The sequence below is a fragment of the Uloborus diversus genome, chromosome 8 (assembly GCF_026930045.1).
Source record: "Uloborus diversus isolate 005 chromosome 8, Udiv.v.3.1, whole genome shotgun sequence".
NCBI lineage: Eukaryota > Metazoa > Arthropoda > Arachnida > Araneae > Uloboridae > Uloborus > Uloborus diversus.
This window is the reverse complement of record NC_072738.1, coordinates 110,254,500-110,276,244: the sequence shown is the minus strand read 5'-3', so window position 1 is coordinate 110,276,244 and position 21,745 is coordinate 110,254,500. Positions and strand designations below refer to the sequence as shown.

Here is a 21,745-nt window from a genome sequence, read left to right as displayed (position 1 = left end):
GCGAAATTACCAATGATTTCACCCATTAAAGGTGCAAAAGGCTCCTTTGGAACATCTGAATGCAACCAAAAAAAGAGGTGCACAGCTAGTTCCCACTAGGAGTCTACGTACCAAATTTCAACTTTCTAGAACATACCGTTCTTGAGTTATGCGACATACATACGCACATACGCAAGTACGCAAATACGCACATACATACATACGGACGTCACGAGAAAAGTCGTTGTAATTAACTCGGAGAATGTCAAAATGGATATTTCGGGTGTCTATACGTTCTTGCGAGACGTCCTACGCGAGTGGTTGGGTTGAAAAAAAAACTCAACATTCATTCGCGGGTGAGCAAAATAAAAATTAAGGCCGAATTTTGAGTGAAAATTTTTTCGCGAATACAATACTGCCTTTTTTGTAAAAGGAAGTACAAATCGGGAAAAGGAAAACCCGATTGGCATTTGCTTTTTGCTGCAAAAATGCATTTTTGATTGACCTTCGGATAATCCGCCCCGTGGATAAACTGATTCGGATAATCGTGAGTGTATTGTAGTTATTACAATATTCCGTGTTATATTTAAATTTTATATAAATAATGTAAAAAAATTTTAATCACAAGCTTTTGGGTTTAGTAGAAAGCTTTGAAAAAGAAAAATCAGGAAACGCATTTATTTTATCTCAGAAAAGAAATGACATTATTAAAACATCCATTCCCTGACACTAGAAAATATATTTACTGCATAATGAGTAAAACAAACATTGGTGTTAAAAAATGAAGCATAATAAACTTCGACCAAAATTCCCATTAAATAATGCCATGAAACCGCGAATTAGACTGCAGACTGATAGTATGGTAATGAGGAGAATTTATGCATCACACTTTACTATTGCTTTCATTTTAGTGCTTGTTCAAAAAGATTCCATGAGAGCATTTGCTGAAATGTTAGATGGTTGCAATGTGGGTTTCTTGCGGCATAAAAAATCCATTAGGGTGGCAGCATTTGCGTCGTATAAATTTGCGTTTTAAAGAATACTAACAGCTTGTGCGAAATGATTTTTTTATTTAGGTATAGTAGAATCTTCAGATTCAAGCATAAAATCAAAGTAGAAAATATCTTGATACTTGCTGCGGTCGTGTGATTTGTTTATTAAAGACATGGTGTAGAGTATTCGAAGGACTGATCCGATTGTTAACAATTGTGCAAATGTGTTCGTTGAAAGTTTTAAACTTGGAGGGTGTGAGGGGTTGTCTTTTTTTTTTTTTTTTTTGTTACTATAAATTTCTTGTGTGTTAATTGTAAATAATAAATAACTTGTTTGCAAAATTTCATTACAATGGCAGCCCGTCACTGTTATGAACTTTAGAGATTAATTAAAATAAAATTTTTTAGCGCTATACTGCCGTAGGCATGTAAAGGTCAGTAAAATTTTTTTAACTTTATTTATTTATTTATTTTTATTTTATTTTTTTATTCATTTATTTTAATTTTATTTTATTTATTTATTTATTTATTTTGCATTTTCGTCATCTATTGTACGTTAGCTTTACTGTAGAAGCTTGGTTATTTGATTTTCGCTTTAAAATAAGGTGCGTAAAAAAGGTCAAATTTTGAAATTTTACAATCATTAGCATCGAATCCAAAACGCATTCTTCAAACTTCGCAAAACCTCATTTCTGCAGATACTGCCGTTTACTTGCCCACGGCAGTATAGTTATCTTAACAAATTTTCTTGATATTGAACTGTAGTTTTCAATTTAGTTGATTCTCATAGTTGCCTATATAGTCACTACTCTTTTTTAAACATATCACTTGCGTAAGGGCTAGAAAACCGCAATTTTACATTTTCTACTTTTATTTTTTTTTCTAAATTTTAAATTTTAACTACTGTTTTTGTCACCAATTAATTCAATGGGGGTGGAGCAATGAAATGTTTCTTGAGTTACGTGTGCCTGCTTATATTCAGGAAGTAACTGGCGAAATCAAACAAAATTTGGTCCATATGTTGCCCCTTAACATGTACAGATGCTGACTCAATTTTGGTGTCAATAGCTCAAATGGAGGCTGAGCAGTAGAACGTTTTATGTCGTCACTTGTGACTGTTATGTCTCAAAAAATAATTAACAGAATGAAACAAAAATTTGTCGACAAGTAGCCCTTATACACTGTAAAAAACGATTCAGAAACGTTCCTGGAAAATAATGGGCAGCTGATGTGCCCAATTTCATCCAGTAACATATCTTACAAAAACCAGGAACGTTTTCCGCTAAAATTGAGTAACCTTCCTGAAATTATCCTGGAAGATTCCTGAAATATTCAGAAATCTTCCCGTTTTGATCCAGTCATGTCTCTGGAACTTGAGAGTAAACTTGCATTTGGCATAATATGATAGCTTGGCACTTTCCTACGTTTCCAGGAAAGCTCCAAAAGCAGAATTGCTAAAATGGCCAAAGCTAAGAAAGAATTGCAAGTAAATATCATTTTCTCGCCCGCAATTCTTGCAAAGCTACGTAGTCCATAGACTGATTTGCGCCCTTTGGACGCCTTATCAGTCTGTACGGGCCACAATCGAACTGAAGCCGATACTCTTTATAAATACGCTTAGTTAATCTTTAAGCTGGGAGCTAAAAATATTTTTCCCACCTTGGATAAGTCTGCATGCGTGCGACTTGGAGAAATTCAGAAAACTTTTTGACAAGAAAACTTGTTTTTTCCAGGAAGTAGTTAAAAACCATTGAAATCCTGAGACGTTACACGGAAATACTCAGTAAAGTTCAGGATTTTTTTTACAGTGTACTAGAGATATAAGAACTGATTCTATTTTGGTGTCAATAGCTTAAAAGGGGGCTGATGCAATCGAACGTTCTTTCTCATTACGAGTGTTATATCTCAAGAAGTAATGCTACGTTCTGGATAAAATTTGGAATAAATGTTGCCTACATATAGGTAGACGTTAGTTCAATTTTGGCGCCCATTGCTCCATGATGAGCTGTTTTTTTTTCCCGTGTGAATAAAAATTTATTTTGCAACAATAAGAAAGATAAATCGTAACATACTGTCATCTGCGTATTTCGTGTGATTTTAAGTGTTGGGAAATGATCAGAAATAGTATCACGATTTAAAATTTTTAACGATTGCCATCTTGTATTTGCTGACAGCTACAATATTTTTAACTAATTTAAGCAAGGCTTTTAAAATATTTTTCAATTTTCACTCATTGCTTTGCTTTTGCGATAATTCAGAAATTGGGGTGGTCATTACGTTTTTGCAGATGTGAAATTTAGTTTTTCTTGGGAATATTGCTTACTTGTCAAGCATGAGGAGGGATCAGAATTTATAAGAAAGATATGGAAGAAAGTTTCCTGATGGCCTCAACATAGTAGTTTCCGAAAAGAATGTTGATCACTACATGTGTTTTAATGAAATTTCCACATACGCTTATTGCAGAAAAGGCATTTCTAACAAGTTCCATTTTTAAATGTGCATCCTACCATACAAGGAGTTATCACTGGGTCCTCGTAGGTTGTCTTGTAAATAAATTTATTTTTTTTAATCATTTATTTTCTTCGTTTTTTTTTTTTTTTTTCTTGCTTAAAAGTACGTTTGAACCGAGTTTCTTTCTTAATTAGAACGAAAGATATAATTATTTTTGTTACATTTAATTATCTAATATTATACTTAAACGCGTTTTTCTTCAAGATGCAGTTTTTCCCGATTTTTTGCATTCGAACTCTTATAAGTCAAAAATTGATACAGATAAAGTAATGAAATTTTGATGCATACCTTTTTCAAACAGTTTACTTATATTTTATTCGGAAAATGTGAAAAAAAAAATCGTTTTCTGCAAAAAATATGATTTATATAAAAAAAAAAGTTCTTCGAATTTTTCAAAGTTTTTCTTTAAATATTTTCCATTTTTATTGAATTAATATTTTTCAATCCCCGAATAAAAATTAAAGTTTAGATATTTGATCATAATTTTGTGGAAAACTTTGAAAATTGACTAAAAATATTTTGAGTTTTAGCGATTTAAAGTAACCTTAGTTCTTTAAAAATAAATAAATAAATAAATAAACTTAAATACAAATTTTACTTTCAATTTTTTGTCATGATTTTGCTTATTAAATAGATTTTGATTCAATGAAAAAAAATTCAAAATTCTAAACTGTTTATTTTTTTTTTCAAAATGTGTCCCTGACCCCCTTAAATTATTTTTTTCAACCCTTTTTTCCACACACACACGCACACACACATATATATGTGTGTGTGTTTTTACATGAAATATAGATAGATAGATAGAGAGATATATTGTTCCTAAGAAAGCAAAGAACATCCCTACTCAATTCGAATTCCTCTCCATAAATAAAGCTATCGCTAAGGAAGCTTTGAACGGCTAAAGTAAACTTAAGGACTACCGAGAACGATGCACAGTGGAACAATTTACTCTTGAATAGAAACTTTTGTTCCCGGTTATATTGAGCGGAATCATGGAACCTCAATTTGTGTTGCCCCTCCTATTGTACCTGAATAATATTCTCTCTTTATTCCTCTGTTCCAGATTTTGCCCCAACAATTTTATGGAACGGAATAAATTACTTTTTGGCTTGATCTCGGTTTCCTCTTAAGGCAATGGCTACAAGTGAAATGAATACCTTTTATTTTTTTGCTCTCTTACTTCCACTCTATTGTATTAAGTGTTCTTAAAGCTAATAACATTCACCATGCTTTAATAAATTACTTTAAGAGCCATCATTGCTTTAAAACCTGTTTCCAAACAGATTGAGTTTTTGCCTTTGAGAAAGAAATAAATAAATTATAGGTGATTATTTTTTGTATCATTGTATTTTAGTTTGTGAAATGATCATGCTTATAAAATATCCTTTTTGTTTGCAAAGGTTAACCAGTAACAATTTTTAGTTCATTAAAAATGGCACGGATACGTCATATTTATTTTGAAAGGATTTGTGTTCGAAACTTGTTTTGAGAAAAAAATGAAATTCTAAATGATCACTTTTAGTATAATCTATTTTAGTCTGTAGAAATATAATATCCTAATCTACACATACACTTCGCTAAAATTAACCTTTGATAATCTATTGTTCATAAATATGTGTTGCTAGGATCATTAATTACATAGGTATTTTAAACAGATTTGTGTTTTTACCTGTTTTTATCCTAAACTAACCTGTTTTATATTTTGAGAAAAAGTGTTAAATTCTAAATGATCTCTTTTCAGAGCGTAATACTTAACTTTGTGAAATTATTACATCATAAACTTTTATACTCTTCGCTAAAATTCCCGTTTCGTAATCGTTAGTTTAAAATATTTTTATATGATTCATTCATATTTTTTAAACCGTCAAATAAAAGTGCATCAATAATGCTCATTTAAGTAAGTTATGCCTATGTTAACCTATTCATTACTTATTATTATTTTTTAATCACATAATTTCAGTATATTATTAACATTTTAAAGTCGGATAATATTTAAGTTTAGACACTAAAGCAGACTTTCATTTAATGTCATTCTTTACAAAAGGCGAAATGTAAACCCTTTAGATAAAAGCACTTTTTAATATATATTTTCACTAACATGGGTAATAATACATTCATGCGCGAAATTTGCGGCTTGTTTCTTTGTTATCAGTCCATTAGTTAGATTCACATAATAGCTCGTTGGTTTATCTCATTTCTATGACTAAATTTAATCATTTTTAACGCTTTAATGTAGAAATTCATGTAAATGATGTTATTTTATTTATTTTGCATAGTTAATTTTATTACTCTAATTTAATAACTTTACGTTTTTCAAAATTTCCGATTTTTGCTAAATATGTTATGAGATAAAAGTCATCACATAGTCAGTTATAAAATAATTAAGTATGAATTTCAAGAATGCAAGTCTCTATAATGCTTTTAAGTTTGTGATTAAAGGTATTTCTTTTACAAATTATAATTTGACACATGCACATGCAATGTTAGTTGTCAGACGCACTTCGGAAATTATTATTATCAGATTAATAAAAAATAAAAGGGTCAACCTACAAAAATTAAATAATGTACACATTATTCATAAATTATTTAGAAAATTACTCAGAAAAAAATTCGAAACATCAACAAATATTTGTATTTTTTCCAAGTTAAAAACTACTAATGGGTCATTCCATGTCAAGTGATCCAAAATTTGGGAAATTTTTTCCCTCACCCTTTTGTATTTCTTTGGAATTTGGCTCATCGATTGTACCCTTTGAGGTAATCAAAAGTCCAAATTTTTAGATTTTTATCTCTATTATTTTTTTATTTATGACACTTTGATTTTTCGAAAAAGCCGCTTTTTTTCATGGATGCTTGAACATAAAATGGACGATAACTCAGCACCAAATATAGATAGAAAGATTTGATAAAAAGCATTTTAAAGTACATTAGTTGCTGTTTAATGGGATATGCAACATGACTAATTTCAAAAAAATTATAATTTTAAAAAAATAAAATTTAAATTTTAAACTTGAATTTCTCAAAAAAGGTATAGTAAATTTTTTTAAAAAAATTCTCAAAATTTTTTGTGTATTTTATCTTTATTTGTGCAAAGTTTCAAGTTGGGATCTCAATGGGATCATATTTTTATGAATTTTTAAATAAAATTTGACATGAAATAATGACATTTTTCAGATTCTAACTAGTTAAAAATGGGGTTCTCTCACTGGGGATGGTCTAGTAAGTAGTAATTGATCATAACTATGCTTGAAATGAGCTGACGTGAATTTCTAAATTGGCAAGCACCCCCCCCCCCCCCCCGCGTCGCCACTTTTATTATTATTTTTTTTCAAAACTATTTTTAAAATGCAAAAAATAAATAAATGAATAAAAACCAAATTGAATAGTAAACTTATTAAAAATTTTTAAATGTGTTCTTCTTTAAAGTAAGAAAAAGACCCTCCTCCCCCCGGGTCACCACTTTTATTATTTTTTTCCAAAACTATTTTCAAAATGTAAAAAATAAATAAATGAATAAAATAAAACAAAATGAATAGAAAACATATTAAAAGCTGGTAAATGTTCTTCTTTAAAGCAAGACAAAGTACATTACTCCCCCCCCCCCCACATTCACTCACACATACGATTAACACTATACTAGTACCACGCTTCCTCTGATGCTTTTTTTTTTTTCAGACCAAGTGTTTCTTTTTCAATCCAAACTTCACAAAGTGTACTTGATTATTTCACTATCTGATAAGGAAAGTTATGATTCATTTCGTTCCTTACCCCTGCACCAACTTTCAATTTTGGATGGAGGAAAGAAATAGTTTGCCCCAAGATCACAGCAAAATAGGAGTGTCCCCCCCCCCCCCGTGTTGTTTCATTCTTTTTACACTAAACTAAAAATAAATCTAAGTATCAGATCATATGTCTGTCAGCATAAAACTAACTGTCTTTCTATAACATTTGGAGTGCAGCTGTTTTTTCTTTTCTTTAATGCTAGTTTTCTTTTAATTTCACTTGTAAACGAGAGCAATGCAGCGAGATCTATTTATACATACATTAAAAGCAGTTATAGATCAAACAAATTTTACTAATTTGAGCATAACCTTCCATGTTGTTATGTTTCATTCCAGATTGCCCCCCCCCCTCCCCCCTACCATCCCACTTTCCGAAAGAAAAAAAATCTGCAAATGAGTGGTTCTCTTCAGTTTTTCTGACTTTTAGTTTTGTGACCCCCCCCCCCCCCCCCATTTATAAGCTGTAGTCACTGCTGATGTTTAGCAGCGTGTGTCCCAGTTTATTAAGGTTATAACTCTTACGTGCCAGCTTTTTCTCTAAATACAGTTTTGAAAAAAAAAAAAAAAAAAACGATAAAAAGTGGTTGTGTGACGGAGGGGGGGGGGGGGGTAACTAATCTACAAAGTCATGTCAGCTCATTTCAAGCATAGTCATGATCAATTACTACTTACTAGACCATCCCCAGTAAAAGAACCCCATATTTAACTGGTTAGAATCTGAAAAATGTCATTATTTCATAAGTCAAATTTTATTTAAAAATTCATAAAAATATGATCTCATTGAGATCCCAACTTGAAACTTTGCACAAATGAAGATAAAATACACACAAATTTTTGAGAATTTTTTTAAAAAAAATTCATTATACCTTTTCTGAGAAATATAAATTTAAAATTTAAATTTTATTTTTTTTAAATTAAAATTTATTTGGAATTAGTCATGTTGCATATCCCATTAAACAGCAACTAATGTACTTTAAAATGCTTTTTACCAAATCTTTCTATCTATATTTGGTGCTGAGTTATCGTCCATTTTATGTTCAAGCATCCATGAAAAAAAGCGGGTTTTTCGAAAAATCAAAGTGTCATAAATAAAAAAATAATAGAGATAAAAATCTAAAAATTTGGACTTTTGATTACCTCAAAGGATACAATCAATGAGCCAAATTTCAAAGAAATACAAAAAGGTGAGGGAAAAAACTTTGGATCATTTGGCATGGAATGACCCTTATGCAACTTATGCAAATATAACAGTTGAAAGGTTCTAATAAAGTTTTCAAGTTGTAATAGTTTCTTAATGATAGAATTAGTTGAATTTTAAGGTACCTTATTTTGTAAAATAAATCTTGCCTTTATTGTATATATTAAATACTTATTACACCTTGCATATCTCCGTTTATTAATGTAATTCTATCATTGATATGCGTAATTAATATTATTTTACTGCATCCGAAATTTTTTTAAATTAGTTTCTTAATAGAAACTAAGAAAGATAGGCAGGAAGACATTAAGAAAATTTCAGGGAACGGCGGTAAACGACGTAATACCAATGTTTTGCAAAGTATAAAGGAAGTATTTTTGCATCAAAATAAATATTAATGAATCGGGCGTTAAAGAAACAGACGCATACATGTATAATGACTCTCAATTATGGGGAGAAAAAAACATCTATTGTTGATTAAGTTGGAATTGCTAAAATGTCATCTGCTAATCTATGTAGTGTTTCTTTTCCCCTCATTTTTTAAAAACAACTACGGGGCTCCGTCCCCTGTTCGCTGACGCTCATCAATCCTCGAAGATTGCTTCGCAATCTTATTTGATAAGCAAAGATTTAAACTGTCAATTAGAAAGAAACGGTTTAAAACGCATTTTGAGTTCTCTTTGGAACAAAAAGCACCCCTTCCCCGGGCTTCAAAATAACTTCTACCAACTTTCAGAGTCGTAAGGGCTAAGGCACTCCTGAGCATTGCAAAACTGCAGTTTTGTTCCGTTTGAAAAGTCGCTTTCATATTCGTGGTCTCTAGTAATATATTTTGCTCTTTAGCTAGGGCTTGAACTAAGTTGAACCAAAGATTTTCCGTTACAATCGCAACCCTTAAAATTTGTGAATAAGAAAGAAGTAAAAAACAAATCTAAAAGACGTAACTATGGCAACGCCAAATGAAACATCAGTACTTTAAATGGAGATGGGATTTTCCAAACTTGAATAAAACGGCTTGCATTTTTTTTCTTTGGAGATAGAAGCTTAGTTTTTCGACCATTGGTCGAGATTGATCTGGAGTAAAAAATGTCGCTTTTTCCAATGATGTCAAAAAGGAAAACTGGGGCACAATTCCTTCACTTTTTACTGATAGATTTAATGAAGAAAGTAGTGCCTAAATCTCAGCTAAGCGTAAAAAAATTCGAGGTTAAAAACGCAAATAACGCACGCCGTTACTAAGTTAGAGCATTGAAACAAAATTGTGCAGAACACGAAAAATTCCACCCTTTGCAAAAAAATGTAATATTAATATGTGCAAGTATTTTTCACCCCTTTAATAGGCAATTTAAGCGAAATTTGAGTTGCAGAAATTAATTAAAAGAAACTAATTCGAAATTTAAAAAACAAAACCACAGGTGTGAACCACCGGGGCTCGAAGTAACTTTGTACAAAATTTTAAGGATGTAGGTCATATGGAGTCTCTCGGACGCAGACCCGCCACAAACTTCTTTTCACAATTTATTTGACCTTACTTTTTTTAATAAAAAGAAAAGTAATCATTCAAATAAAAAGAAATGAATAAAAATTAAAGTTAAGCACGCATTATTACTTAAAAAGAGTGTTTTAAAAACAATTGCTAACACATTTTTTTTTTTTTTAAGTTAACGAAATGAACACATTAGTAAATTGTATAGTGAAAACGTAATGAACACAGTAGTAAGTAGAAATTAACAGGTTTGTATGATATGTCAAAGGAAAATTTTAAACGTTAATAACAAAGATGCAGAGACATGAAACTTTATGGAAAAAAGTGAATATACATGGCTAACAAATGCATATGTGAGCAAACATAAGGCTTAATACACTGTAAAAAAATTCTGAAACGTTACTGGTTATTTCCGTGGAACGTTTCGGGATTTCAGAGGTTTTCACCTATTTCCCCACAAAATCAAGTATCTTCGCAAAAAAGTTTCCTGAATTGCTGAAAGATGCACGAATGCAAACTTTTCACTTGTGTGAAAAATGTTTTTTGCTACCAGTTTAAAGGTTGATTGATCGTGTTTATTAAGTACATCGGCTTTAGCTACAGTACGGTCCGTCTGGGTTGACTAAGTTCCCAATGAGAGCAAAAAAGTCTCTGGATAACTGCAACTTTGCGAGACAGGAATTGCAGGCAAGGAATATGTCTGATTCTTGCTTGCGTAGCTTTGGCCATGGTTGTGCTAATGTTTCTGGAGCTTTCTTGGTAAGCTAGGAAGGTTCTACTCAAATACATAAAACTTATTTATTTCTTGTAGAAGGTTCACGACTCGTTTTAACAGGGGATATTTCCCAGTATTTCAGGAAGGTTACTGGACTTTTATCGGAAAGCGTTCCTGGTTTTTGCAAGATATGTTACTGGTTGAAATTGGGCACATCAGCTGCCTATTATTTTCCAGGAACGTTTCTGAACCGTTTTTACAGTGTAAAAATGAAGGTGACTATTACCCATCCATGGAAAGGTGAAGATCAGTATCTGCCCTTTTTTCATTTTTCGCATTTTTGTCTTCTATTATACTTTAGCTTTATTGTGAAATATTTCCTGTTTGTTTTCTAATACAAAATAAAACATGAAAACGCATCAAAGTGCAAGATTTTATTACTGTTAGTGGGGATTCAAAAACGCATTTCTCTTCAAACGTTTTAAAAGCTCATTTTTGCAAATTCTGATCTTTACCCCTCCACGACGGTAGAAGCAAAGCCATTAGGCATTAAGGAATATATTTTCAACAGCGTATTAATAATATTATCCTTCGCTGATGATGACAGATGTGCTATTTGTCATTGCGATGATGATATTCAATATCCTGAAAATGATAAACCCGGCATCTCAGAATTGATTTGAAATTTTTGTTAAATGGTATCTTATAAAATTTCTAATGAAGTAATACGATCGTTTCTCGAGACTTCAAATATGCATAAAACAAACATCACATGAATTAAAGTCTGGTGACTAGGAGTTTACGCCTTGCGGAAATGGTTCCTTATATTTTCTTCAACTGCGCTTCGTTTAACTATTAATTAATTCTAGGAAGTGATTTATTTGTTTGTTTTTTAATTTTAACAATGGAGGCATTTCCCTATGACTTTTCGCACAGATTTCTATGAAACTACTTACAAAAGTGAAACTGAAATTTTTTAGTAGTTAGTGCATAAAGTTCATTGTACTGAATTCTTAATCAATTTCAGTTTATATAGGGGGCGATATCCCGAAATTGATCACTTAAAAGTGTGACAAATTTTATAAAATTAGTTTTCAATCTACCTGCTAAGAATAATGCACGGAAGTTTTCTACATAAACTGCAAAATCGTAAGATGAAGAATCTGTAATAAGGGAGAAAAAATATTTTTTCAGTACTACACCGAAGTGTATCTGTTTTGTCAGCTGTTGTACTCTTAAGTAAACATATCTGCAGTACTTAGTGGATGCATTTTTGTAGCATCTACTTTGCTCGATATAGCAGGCAAAGGTAAAATTAACTGGGGTAATAAAAGGGGTAATTACTGGCAAAATAAATCCAATAAATACATTTCTTTGAAAGAAGCAGTTGTTTTTACTGATATAAATTGCATCTTACTTTATTATTGATGAAATTACTGCATCTTACTTCAGTTGCATCATTGATGAAACGTTCAAGAAATAATGGCAATACTCTTACTATATTCAAATTCAACAAATTGGGCAGTCATATTGTCCATGGAAGTATTTTGATACTATGTGGAGTCTTTTGATAATGCGTATCATAACTTAACTACAAAAAAAAAAGAGGTGAAATGATCCCTTTTAACTAAACTCGTCGACTATGATATTTTTCGGGTCTAATACATAAAAATTTACTTGCAATAGCTATAACATTTTCAAGCAGGTTTATATACCTATTTCATGACTACATTAAAATAATTCATATCTCAGTATTAAGAAAAAATAACTATTCTGAAAATAAATATTTTTATTCTAGCTAGAATACATTTTCTTTACTTGCAGTCTTTGCTGTCTGCAATACTTTTGAATATTGTTTCACAAAAATTAAGTCAACATTTACTCGTATTGCTGAAAACAATACCTGAAACTCAGGGCAGCATCTTTTTCAAATTTGAAAAAAAAAAAAAAATGCAACCAACCCTCTTTGGGCTCCGATCTTCTTAGCTTTTGAATCCTGTATAGCTTTAAGTGATGAAAACAAACTATTTTCAGAAGTGTTTTTTTTTTTCACCTGCGAAAGTGATGAATCGTAATCAAGCCATGTGCTTAAACGCTTACTGTACTCCATGTGCGAAATATATTTAAAATTAAAAAATGTTTTGAATGTGCCAATAAATGAGTGCTTTTAGATTTAGATAAACTTACTGAAAAGAAAGCAACAGTAACTCAGATATTAATTATGTATTTCCCTTTCTTTCATTGCTCTTAGGAAAGCCAAGACCAGCTGTCACATGGTGGAGAGACTACGCACTGCTTGACGATACTTATACATTCGTTACTGGAGATAATTCTGTCCGAAACGAATTGGAAATCGAAGAGCTCCACAGGAATGACTTACTGGCCGTACTTCAGTGTCAAGCTTCCAATAACAATATTACAGTTCCAGCATCGGCATCAGTTACTTTGGACTTGAACCGTAAGTACAGTAATACATTATACTAATAATAGCTTGTAGACGCAAATTATAAAAATTGTTCACTGGCCACAAAAAATATAATGTAACATTAATCATAATTTTGAAAAACAAAATAATTAAAAGTATCAACAAATGATCTTTTCCCGATAAAGAAAAAAAAGGCTTTAAAACCTCCAATTCACAGTAAAATTGGTAATTGTCATTATTTATAACACTTGGGTGACATATGCTATGCAAAGTGTTATGAAAAAAATCGTACGATAGGAGCTGTTTTTCCAAGAGTCATTAATCTTTACTAATAATAAAGCTGAAAGTATGTATGACTGGATCTCCGGATGCCTGTAACGAGCATAGCGCATAGACCATTCGGCCGACTTTCATGAAATTTGGCACAAAATTAGTTCGTAGCATAGGGGTGAGGACCTCGAAGCGATTTTTGGAGAATTCGCTTTTGTTCTTTTTCTACTCAAACTTTAAGAACATTTTACCGAGCAAATTATCATAATGTGGACTAGCAAATTACCATAACGTGGACTAGCAAAGTATCATAACGTGGACTAGCAAACCATATGCGAACATGGGTGAGCAAATTAACACAGCAAATTGGCGAGAAATTGTCCATCTATTATTTGTAAATATACAGGCGAACCAAATGACTTTTTAATTTTCAACAACAGGCAAAGCCGTGCGGGTACCGTTAGTGTACTAATAAAGTAGAACGAGCAATTATGCATGGCATGTTAGTGGAAAAGGTGAGACAACATTCTGAAGGAGGTTAAAGGGAGAGATAGAAAACAGTAATGCTGCAGGTATATGTGGTCGCAAACGCGCAAAACAGATTTTACTTAGGCCGCAATCACAATGACTTCAAAATTCAAAACTTTATCATTATTTTACTTACGACTACTTATGCTTCAGAGTTCTGCATGAGATATAATCTAAAATGATATAAATTTACAATCATTTAAAGAAATACGCTTAACATTAGAATTATTTAATGCAAGGTAAATATTATTTTTTGCACCAGTTAGACAAGTATTTTTTATAATTCACTCTTCCATAACTCACTAACACATATATGTTGCTAGCACACAAAAAATTATGCCAGAATTTTCTTAACGTTATGTAGTTTAGAATACAAAAACAAACAACGGAATGGGATTTATTGTGCACTGAAAGTACTTGATGTCTGTTGAAAGATTATATATGACTGAAAAAGAATCGATTATTGATTCTATCGTCTGACGCATAGAAAAGAAAGAGAAATTAGTTATCATCTTTGTGAAAATGATTATACGTATATTAAAATTAAAGAAGTAGAAAAGCATATATCGCAACTAAATTGTTTAAAAAAAAAAACATTTTTTACTGAAAATATTTGAGCTTGAGGTCCTATAAATCACTAAACAGTTATGATGACTTATAAGGTGCTCGTTACATTCCAGTTCACGATAACATATTACATTAGTTACTAGATAAAAGAAAAGAGTTTTAATGTAAAATTGTAATCAAATTTTAAAAACGTATGAATTTCAAAAAGGATAAAGGATAAATATCAAAAATAGGTTGGATTTGAATACATTACACGTTTTGATGACACGCATGCCTATTATATACAAAAAATGGCAAAACTACAAGTATACACATTACACAATCAATTTTTATGTTCATCTGCATGTGAAGTATTAAAACTATATGCTCAAGTTTCCCAAGTTCAAAGCATAAAAGAAATTGATCGGCAACAATGGCGTTAAAAAAAAGTGAAAGGATATGTTGCTTAAAAAAGAGGAAGAAAACGAGCAGTCGATTGGAAGCTAAAAGAAAATTATCTTCGTAACCGTCCCTAGTTTTCGAAATTCGATCGAAGAAAACGATACCTTCCTTACGGTAGCTGAGATCACTAAACGCGTTCTTCAAAAATCCCAAAGCACCTAGAAACAACCTTCCTCCTATACCAGCAAGGATAAGACGTCAGAAAAAAAGAACTTCTAGCTCTACGTAATCGGTTAAAATAAAAACACTTATTGATTGAAGAATGGCAACACGGAAATGTACTTTATCCGATACGTACTTAGAGTTACTGGAAGTGAAGTGAGGAAATATATCCAGACTATGTATGGGGTTTAGGGTGAGTGCGAAAACGTGACTAATTCTCGCAATCATAAAGTGCGCTGGCACCATAAAAGCCATCTAACTAAAACATAGAAATGTGTGTGAAAGACAGTGAACTTTGTTGATAGACAAACGCGAATTTAAAAAGTAAGCATCAGAGGTAGAGCCGTCAATGTTGATGTAGACTTACGCTTTATTTCTTTGATTAAACTGTGCGGCAAAAAAAAAAAAAAAAAAAAAAAAAAAACTTCAAAATGCTTTTGACATTTCGTCGGCTGATTACCGTATAAAATGACTCCCTGAACTCGAATATGACCTCCGTTTCCCCCCCTATACGTACCAATTTTTTAAAGGCTCCCCCCCAGGTGTTTTTAAATTTTCCATGGTTTTAGAGTATTTATTTATTTATTTATTTATTTGAGGTTAAAGGAGCTTTATATTAACCGATAACATAGTTCTGGTGGGCAAGAGAAGTTCAAAGTTCAAGATCATGGACACCGATAACAAAAGGGGGGGGCTTGGAGGGTATACCCTTCCACAATATTAGAAAAATCACAAAGAACGATCTTTTTATTCTGCCTTTTTAAAAAAGTTGTTTATTATAAAAATCATAATTAAAAAATCGTTTTTCGTGATTTTTCTAATATTTTGGGGGTATACCCCCCTCTCCCCAAGTCCTCCCATTTGCTATCGGTGTCCATGATCTTGAACTTTGAACCTCTCTTGCCCACCAAAACTATGTTAACAATTAATATAAAGCTCTTTTAATCTCCCCCCCCCCCAAAAAAAAAATAATAATAATAATAATTGCTCTGAAACTAAGGAAAATGGAAAACATCTTGAGGGACCTTTTAGAAAAAAATTGGTACGTATAGAGGGGAAAAGGAGGTCATATTCGAATTCAGGGGATTATTTTACATAAGAATCAGTGAACGAAATGGCAGAGGCATTTTGAAGTTTTTTTTTTTTTTTTTTTTTTTTTTTTTGCCGTACAGTGTTATAAATTCAATGTCATTGTTTAAAATTTTGGGAGATTGGTATGCTTTTTCAACAAAAATGACGATTAGCGGTCACTACACCCCACGAAGCGACTAAGTTGAAAGAATAGGCAACAAAAAAGATTAATAAAGAGTGTCCCAAAACTAATGCAGGATTTGAGTTGGCCGCTATTTTTGCAGCAAATTATTGTCTACTCTGAAGAAAAAAAAACAATTGCACAGATGATAGTTTAGAGTTATTCAAAATGGTAATGGAGTGTTATACGATACACAATAACGTGTTTTCATTATTGAGCAATTATTTCAAAAATAATGTTGACATAGACTTTGACTTCAAATAACCCCATAAGAAGAAATCTAATGATTTAAAATCATACGATATGGAATCAATTCTGATCACCAAAACGAGAGAGTACACGACCAGGAAATGCCTGATGCACTGTGAAAACAATTCAGAAACGTTCCTGGAAAATAATGGGCAGATGTGCCCAATTTTTGCAACTAACATATCTTGCAAAAAACAGGAAAGATTTCCACTCATATCCAATAACCTTCCTGAAATGTTCCTGGAACCTTTCTGAAGGACGCAGAAATCTCCCCGGTTAAAGCCGTCGTATCTCTGGAAACTTCAGAGTAAAATTAGGTAGGCATAGTATTAGCTTGGCATTTTCCTGATGTACCAAGAAAGCTCTAAAAGCATTATTGCAAACATCGTCAAATATAAGACAGAATTGCAGGTAAGTATCAAGAACGTAACTCGTCTGCAATTCTTGCACAATCTGAATGGACCGTAACCGAACTGAAGCCGATGCGCTTGATAAATACCCTGAGTTAATCTTTAAACTGGAAGCTAAAAAATATTTTTCACAAAAGTGAGAAGTCTGCATTTGTGCAACTTGTAGCAATTCAGGGAACTTTTTAACAAAGATATATGGTTTTCTCAGGAAATGGATTAAAACCTGTGAAATCGCGATACGTTACACGGGAATAATTAGTAACGTTTCGGAAGTTTTTTACAGTGTGCAGTAATTAAAGTGTTTCTTTTGTGCGCCGTAGAATAACACCCCATTTTAACTAACTCTAAACTCTCAGCTGTCAAATTGTTCTTTTTTCACGGATGCCAACAATTAACGGTATAAATGGTGGCAAATAAAAATCTTACGTTAATTTTGGGACACCCTTTATTATGCACTACCCGGTCTCCCCTCTCCTTAATCACGTGCTAGTCGATGGCAAAAGGCTTTGATGTTCTACTCCTTACAATACAACTGCTGACTCCTCTCCGGTGACGGGTAACTTTTTATTTATTTATTTATTTTTGGTTTGCAAAAAAATTCGTGACTAGAGAAAAAAATTGGTGACTAAGAAGTTTGCTTCTATTTGACAATTATAAGAGGGGGGAATCTAGTTTTAAATTTTATTTTTGACTAACAGTACCCGCACGGCGATGCCTGTGATAAACATAATTAAATTTTAAACATTTCATTTTACCCTTAGGAATATTCAGAAGATGCCGTGAAAAATGAATCTTATTTACTTAGAATTTTGGCATAAAACAATACAGAACTCTGATTTAGGACCTGAAATATAATAATTTAGAGTAACGCCATTTGCCCATAAAACTATTGAAAGCTTCTTCTCAGAATGAAACAAAATTCCCAAGTAACGTTGTTTACTTGCAGCAGTAGTACGGGGAAGCGCTGGAAAAACGTAATAAAACACGGGAATGCAAATATGACAGACATGATAACTGAATTTCCCTAGCCCTTTGGGAAAATAAGATTTCATATGAAAGTTTTTAGCTGAGTTTTTAGCATTTCTGTCGAAATATGCGTTTATATTACAACGGTTTTCAAAGAAGCTTCAAGGATCTAAAGCAGAGTATAATGGGTTCGTGCAGTTTTACAGCTTTATTTATACATTTTTGGGACTCACTAGGGATTTTTCATCTCGTTTTCTTTCAACATTTCTTTCCAATCTTTACATGTTTTGCCTTTTATAGTACTGTACGCTGTCATATCTTTGACAAAGGAAGTGCGCTTCATTTTAAAAGACAGTGTTTAGATGTTTGTTAATTCTTTTATGTATTCCAAATAACCAAATAAACATTTTGCGAACTTAATCCTTCATAAGTAGTATCTGAATAAGAGAATAAGAAGATTCTCTTAGGAGAAATTTCCGACTTTTTAATTGTTAGGTAACATCGTAAAGCTGCAATGTTGGTAACATATGCAGGCTTAGATAATCATGGGTACGTGGGTGACAGGCCCAGGGAATTAAGATTTGAGGGGCACCTAAATTGCTGTTTAAAAACAACTAATCCAGTCTCCCTATAGCGAACACTCTATTTAACGTTGTCTATGTAACGAAGCATGTTCAGTGACGCAGAAAGTTTTAATAAAAAAAGCATGCATTTCTCTATTGCGAAGTTTTTATGGAGAGAATGGTCGATGTTTCGGAAGATAGAAGTCTTTCTTCTGGTGCTTTTGTCGAGGCTTAATCATTCCACAACTTTCTTATCTTGTCTTTCCACATTCCTTTCTTTTTGTCACTTGTGGTGATGGAAGGGGAGGAATTTGAAGGGAGGAGAGTAGAATTCCTAGAGGGGGTGAGGTTTCTACGAATTGTGTTGAAGCTGGGCTCGAGCAGGGTTGGGCCCGAGTCTCTTGAACTGACCACGTGCACATTTCGCTCATTTTCACCTTGCTCTGCAACGTCTTGTGTTGTTCTCAAAATGCCGAAGAGAAAGAGTTTGAGTTTCAAAAGTACAGCAAAAAAATGAGTATTAAAACTAGTGTCGTCGACTAAATTTAGGTTTGATTCTTTTCATCTGTATGTAAAAATTCACAAAAACATATGCAAGTAGCATTCCTGATTAAATTTAATAAGTTCATAAATTCGTTAAATAAGTATTATTGCTGCAAAGCAAAATCCAGGCAGCATCTAGAATAATGATGTACATTTTTGTTATACCAATTCTACTACCATATAATGTTAAATATAATGGTAATACTAACTGACCCAGCCACGCGTTGCTGTGGCAAAGAAGTTGGATTAAAATAAACTTAAACTCATTATTTTGATAGAATCAAATAAATATTTTTAATAGAGCTTAAAATAGTATAGCCGATTTTATAACATATGAGATTGATAATGGGCGTTATTCAATTTAAAAACGATTCCTAAATGTTTCTGGAAAATTATGGGCAGCTGATGTGGCCAATTTCTGCCAAGCCACGTGTCAAGCCAAAACCCGGAAAGTTTTCCGATAAAAGTTAATAACCTTCCTGAAATCATCTCGGAAGCCTCTTGAAAAATTCGAAGATCTTCCCGTTTGAAGTTAGTCGTGTTTCTAGAACTTTAATGTAAACTTAGGAAGGGATACAAAAAAAAAAAGCTTAGCACCTTTCTGATTTATTAAGGAACTTCTATAAGCAGTAATGCAAACATAGCCAAAGCTTAGCCAGAACTGCAAGCAATTATCGAAAATTTTTACTCAGAAACGTTTCGGATTTTTTTTTTTTTACCGTGCAGGCTGAAGAAAGTACTTATTGAATTCAATAAGTACTAACTAAATTTTCTATGGAAAAAGCACTATACTTACGCTTAGTAAATTTTGTAAGTATAACTTCCGCAAAAAAGAAAAAAAAAAAAAAAAAAAATTGAAAGTGATAGTAAATATCGAAACGGATTGTAAAATAACCGAATGTAGAAACTAAGCGTAAACCACCATACACTTTTAGATTCTACACTACATTTTATTCACATTAGCTTTCTCTATAGTTTGTAATCAATAACTTCTTTACAAAATACACTAACTAAATTAAAAATGTATAAAAATTAAATTTTTTCAATGAAGTAGATAACATTGACTTCGAACTATTGTTTCGATTATTTGAAAACTGAAAACTGTCTAAGCACTAAGTTGTGCACAATGTTCTTGATCAACCAGTCTTTTGCTAATACGAAAATTATGATAACTTTCCACGTGTGAGTAGGCAATATTTCGTTGCCCATAAGAGAAATATTTATGTTTCAAGAACAAACCGAAAGAAGACATTTTTTGTTCTTTAAATCTATTTATGGTCTTTGTAAAAGCTAAACGAATCAAAAATAGAAGCCTTTAAAATGTGTTTGAAAATTATGACGCTAATAATGGATTACGTGGCAACACAAACATTTCTCCTTTAAACTTTTCCGACAAATATTGTTGACTTTATGTAGAAACGTGTACCGTTGCGTAATTTAGGTGGGTTTAAATCGCGAAAAAGAATAAATTGTTGAGCCAATTTTCAAACGGAAATCGTGTAGACGCATTCCTGGTGTATCCAGGGAATTTAAAAATTCATTTGGAGTGTTTACTGCTTTGTTTTCATCGACAACTTGTTCAGCATCAATGGAGAGCTTTTTTTTAAAGCCGTCAGTAATGGCTCATTATTCGCAATAATTGTAGCTAAGACAGAGTCATTGCTCTGTTGTTATACGTTGCAAATCAGTGTTAACTAAGTCGGTGGCCCAACTATCAAGTGACGGCATATCATAATAACTAAGTGGTAAATTTGAAATTGAAACGCAAAAACCTTCAGTTAAAACTAAAGCTTCATATTCATCTCTGGTGTAAAATCTGGATTTGGACATTTGTGTGTTTGTTAAACTTTATGAAATACGTCTTCAAACGTGAAAGTAATATAGTTTCTCCTTAAAAAATAATGATTGTGTTGGATAGTATGTCGTCAAAATTGTTTTAAACAGTTGACGAATACTGTTTCTCCTTATGTCAAACCTGCATTAGAAAGTGTCAACTCCCAATGACTTTGTGCTACCAATAAATACAACTTGCGACATGCATCAGGATATGTATTTGACAGTCGACAATTGACGATCCACAAATATTCCTGTCTGTTCGGGAATGTTTACCGAAAACAAAACTGCTACAAAACCAGCGCGATTACAGAGGCAATTATGATTTTTAAAAAATTAAATTTATCTGGAAATAGACTCTCAATTAGTTCATTTTTCGTCTCAACGGCAGTGTAGAAATTGTCTGGCTATTTGTTGTACTGTATATTTTGATACAGTTCAATTTCACCGTTTCCAATACTCAGCAATTGCTTAGAAAATACTTGTGCGATTAGATTATTTTGCGTTTATACTCGCATGTTCATGGCCAATCGCATTATCTCGTCATTACGCTATAAAAAACGTTTTTTTTAAACATGCGTTGATTGCATCGGAATAACTGGTAATGTCTGCCGGAAGTCCCCAGACAGTATTCAGACAATTTCGCCTATAAGTTTATCGTTGCCATTCAAATCTTGCATAATCCTATGATGTGCTTCGAATGAATGCTTTTACTCATGAGACATAGTACACTCATCCCAAATTATAATTTCACTCTCTTGCAACACTACAGCCATACCACGTCTTTTTTTTCTTTATTATAAACATTGTGTTTTGTTTGTTATGAATATCTAATAGGCAACTTTAAAGCTGAATGTGCTGTTCGTGTACCAT

General features: G+C 32.3%; 1 protein-coding gene across 1 annotated transcript in view; it reads left to right on the top strand.

Annotated features, from left to right (window-relative positions):
• The window catches only part of LOC129227422 (neural cell adhesion molecule 2-like), a 469,788-nt gene that overhangs the window by 376,292 nt on the left and 71,751 nt on the right, over positions 1 to 21,745 (top strand). The window contains exon 4 of the mRNA XM_054861975.1: positions 12,915 to 13,121. Within this exon, the coding sequence (XP_054717950.1) occupies positions 12,915 to 13,121 (207 nt within the window). The remainder of the gene's footprint in view (positions 1 to 12,914; positions 13,122 to 21,745) is intronic.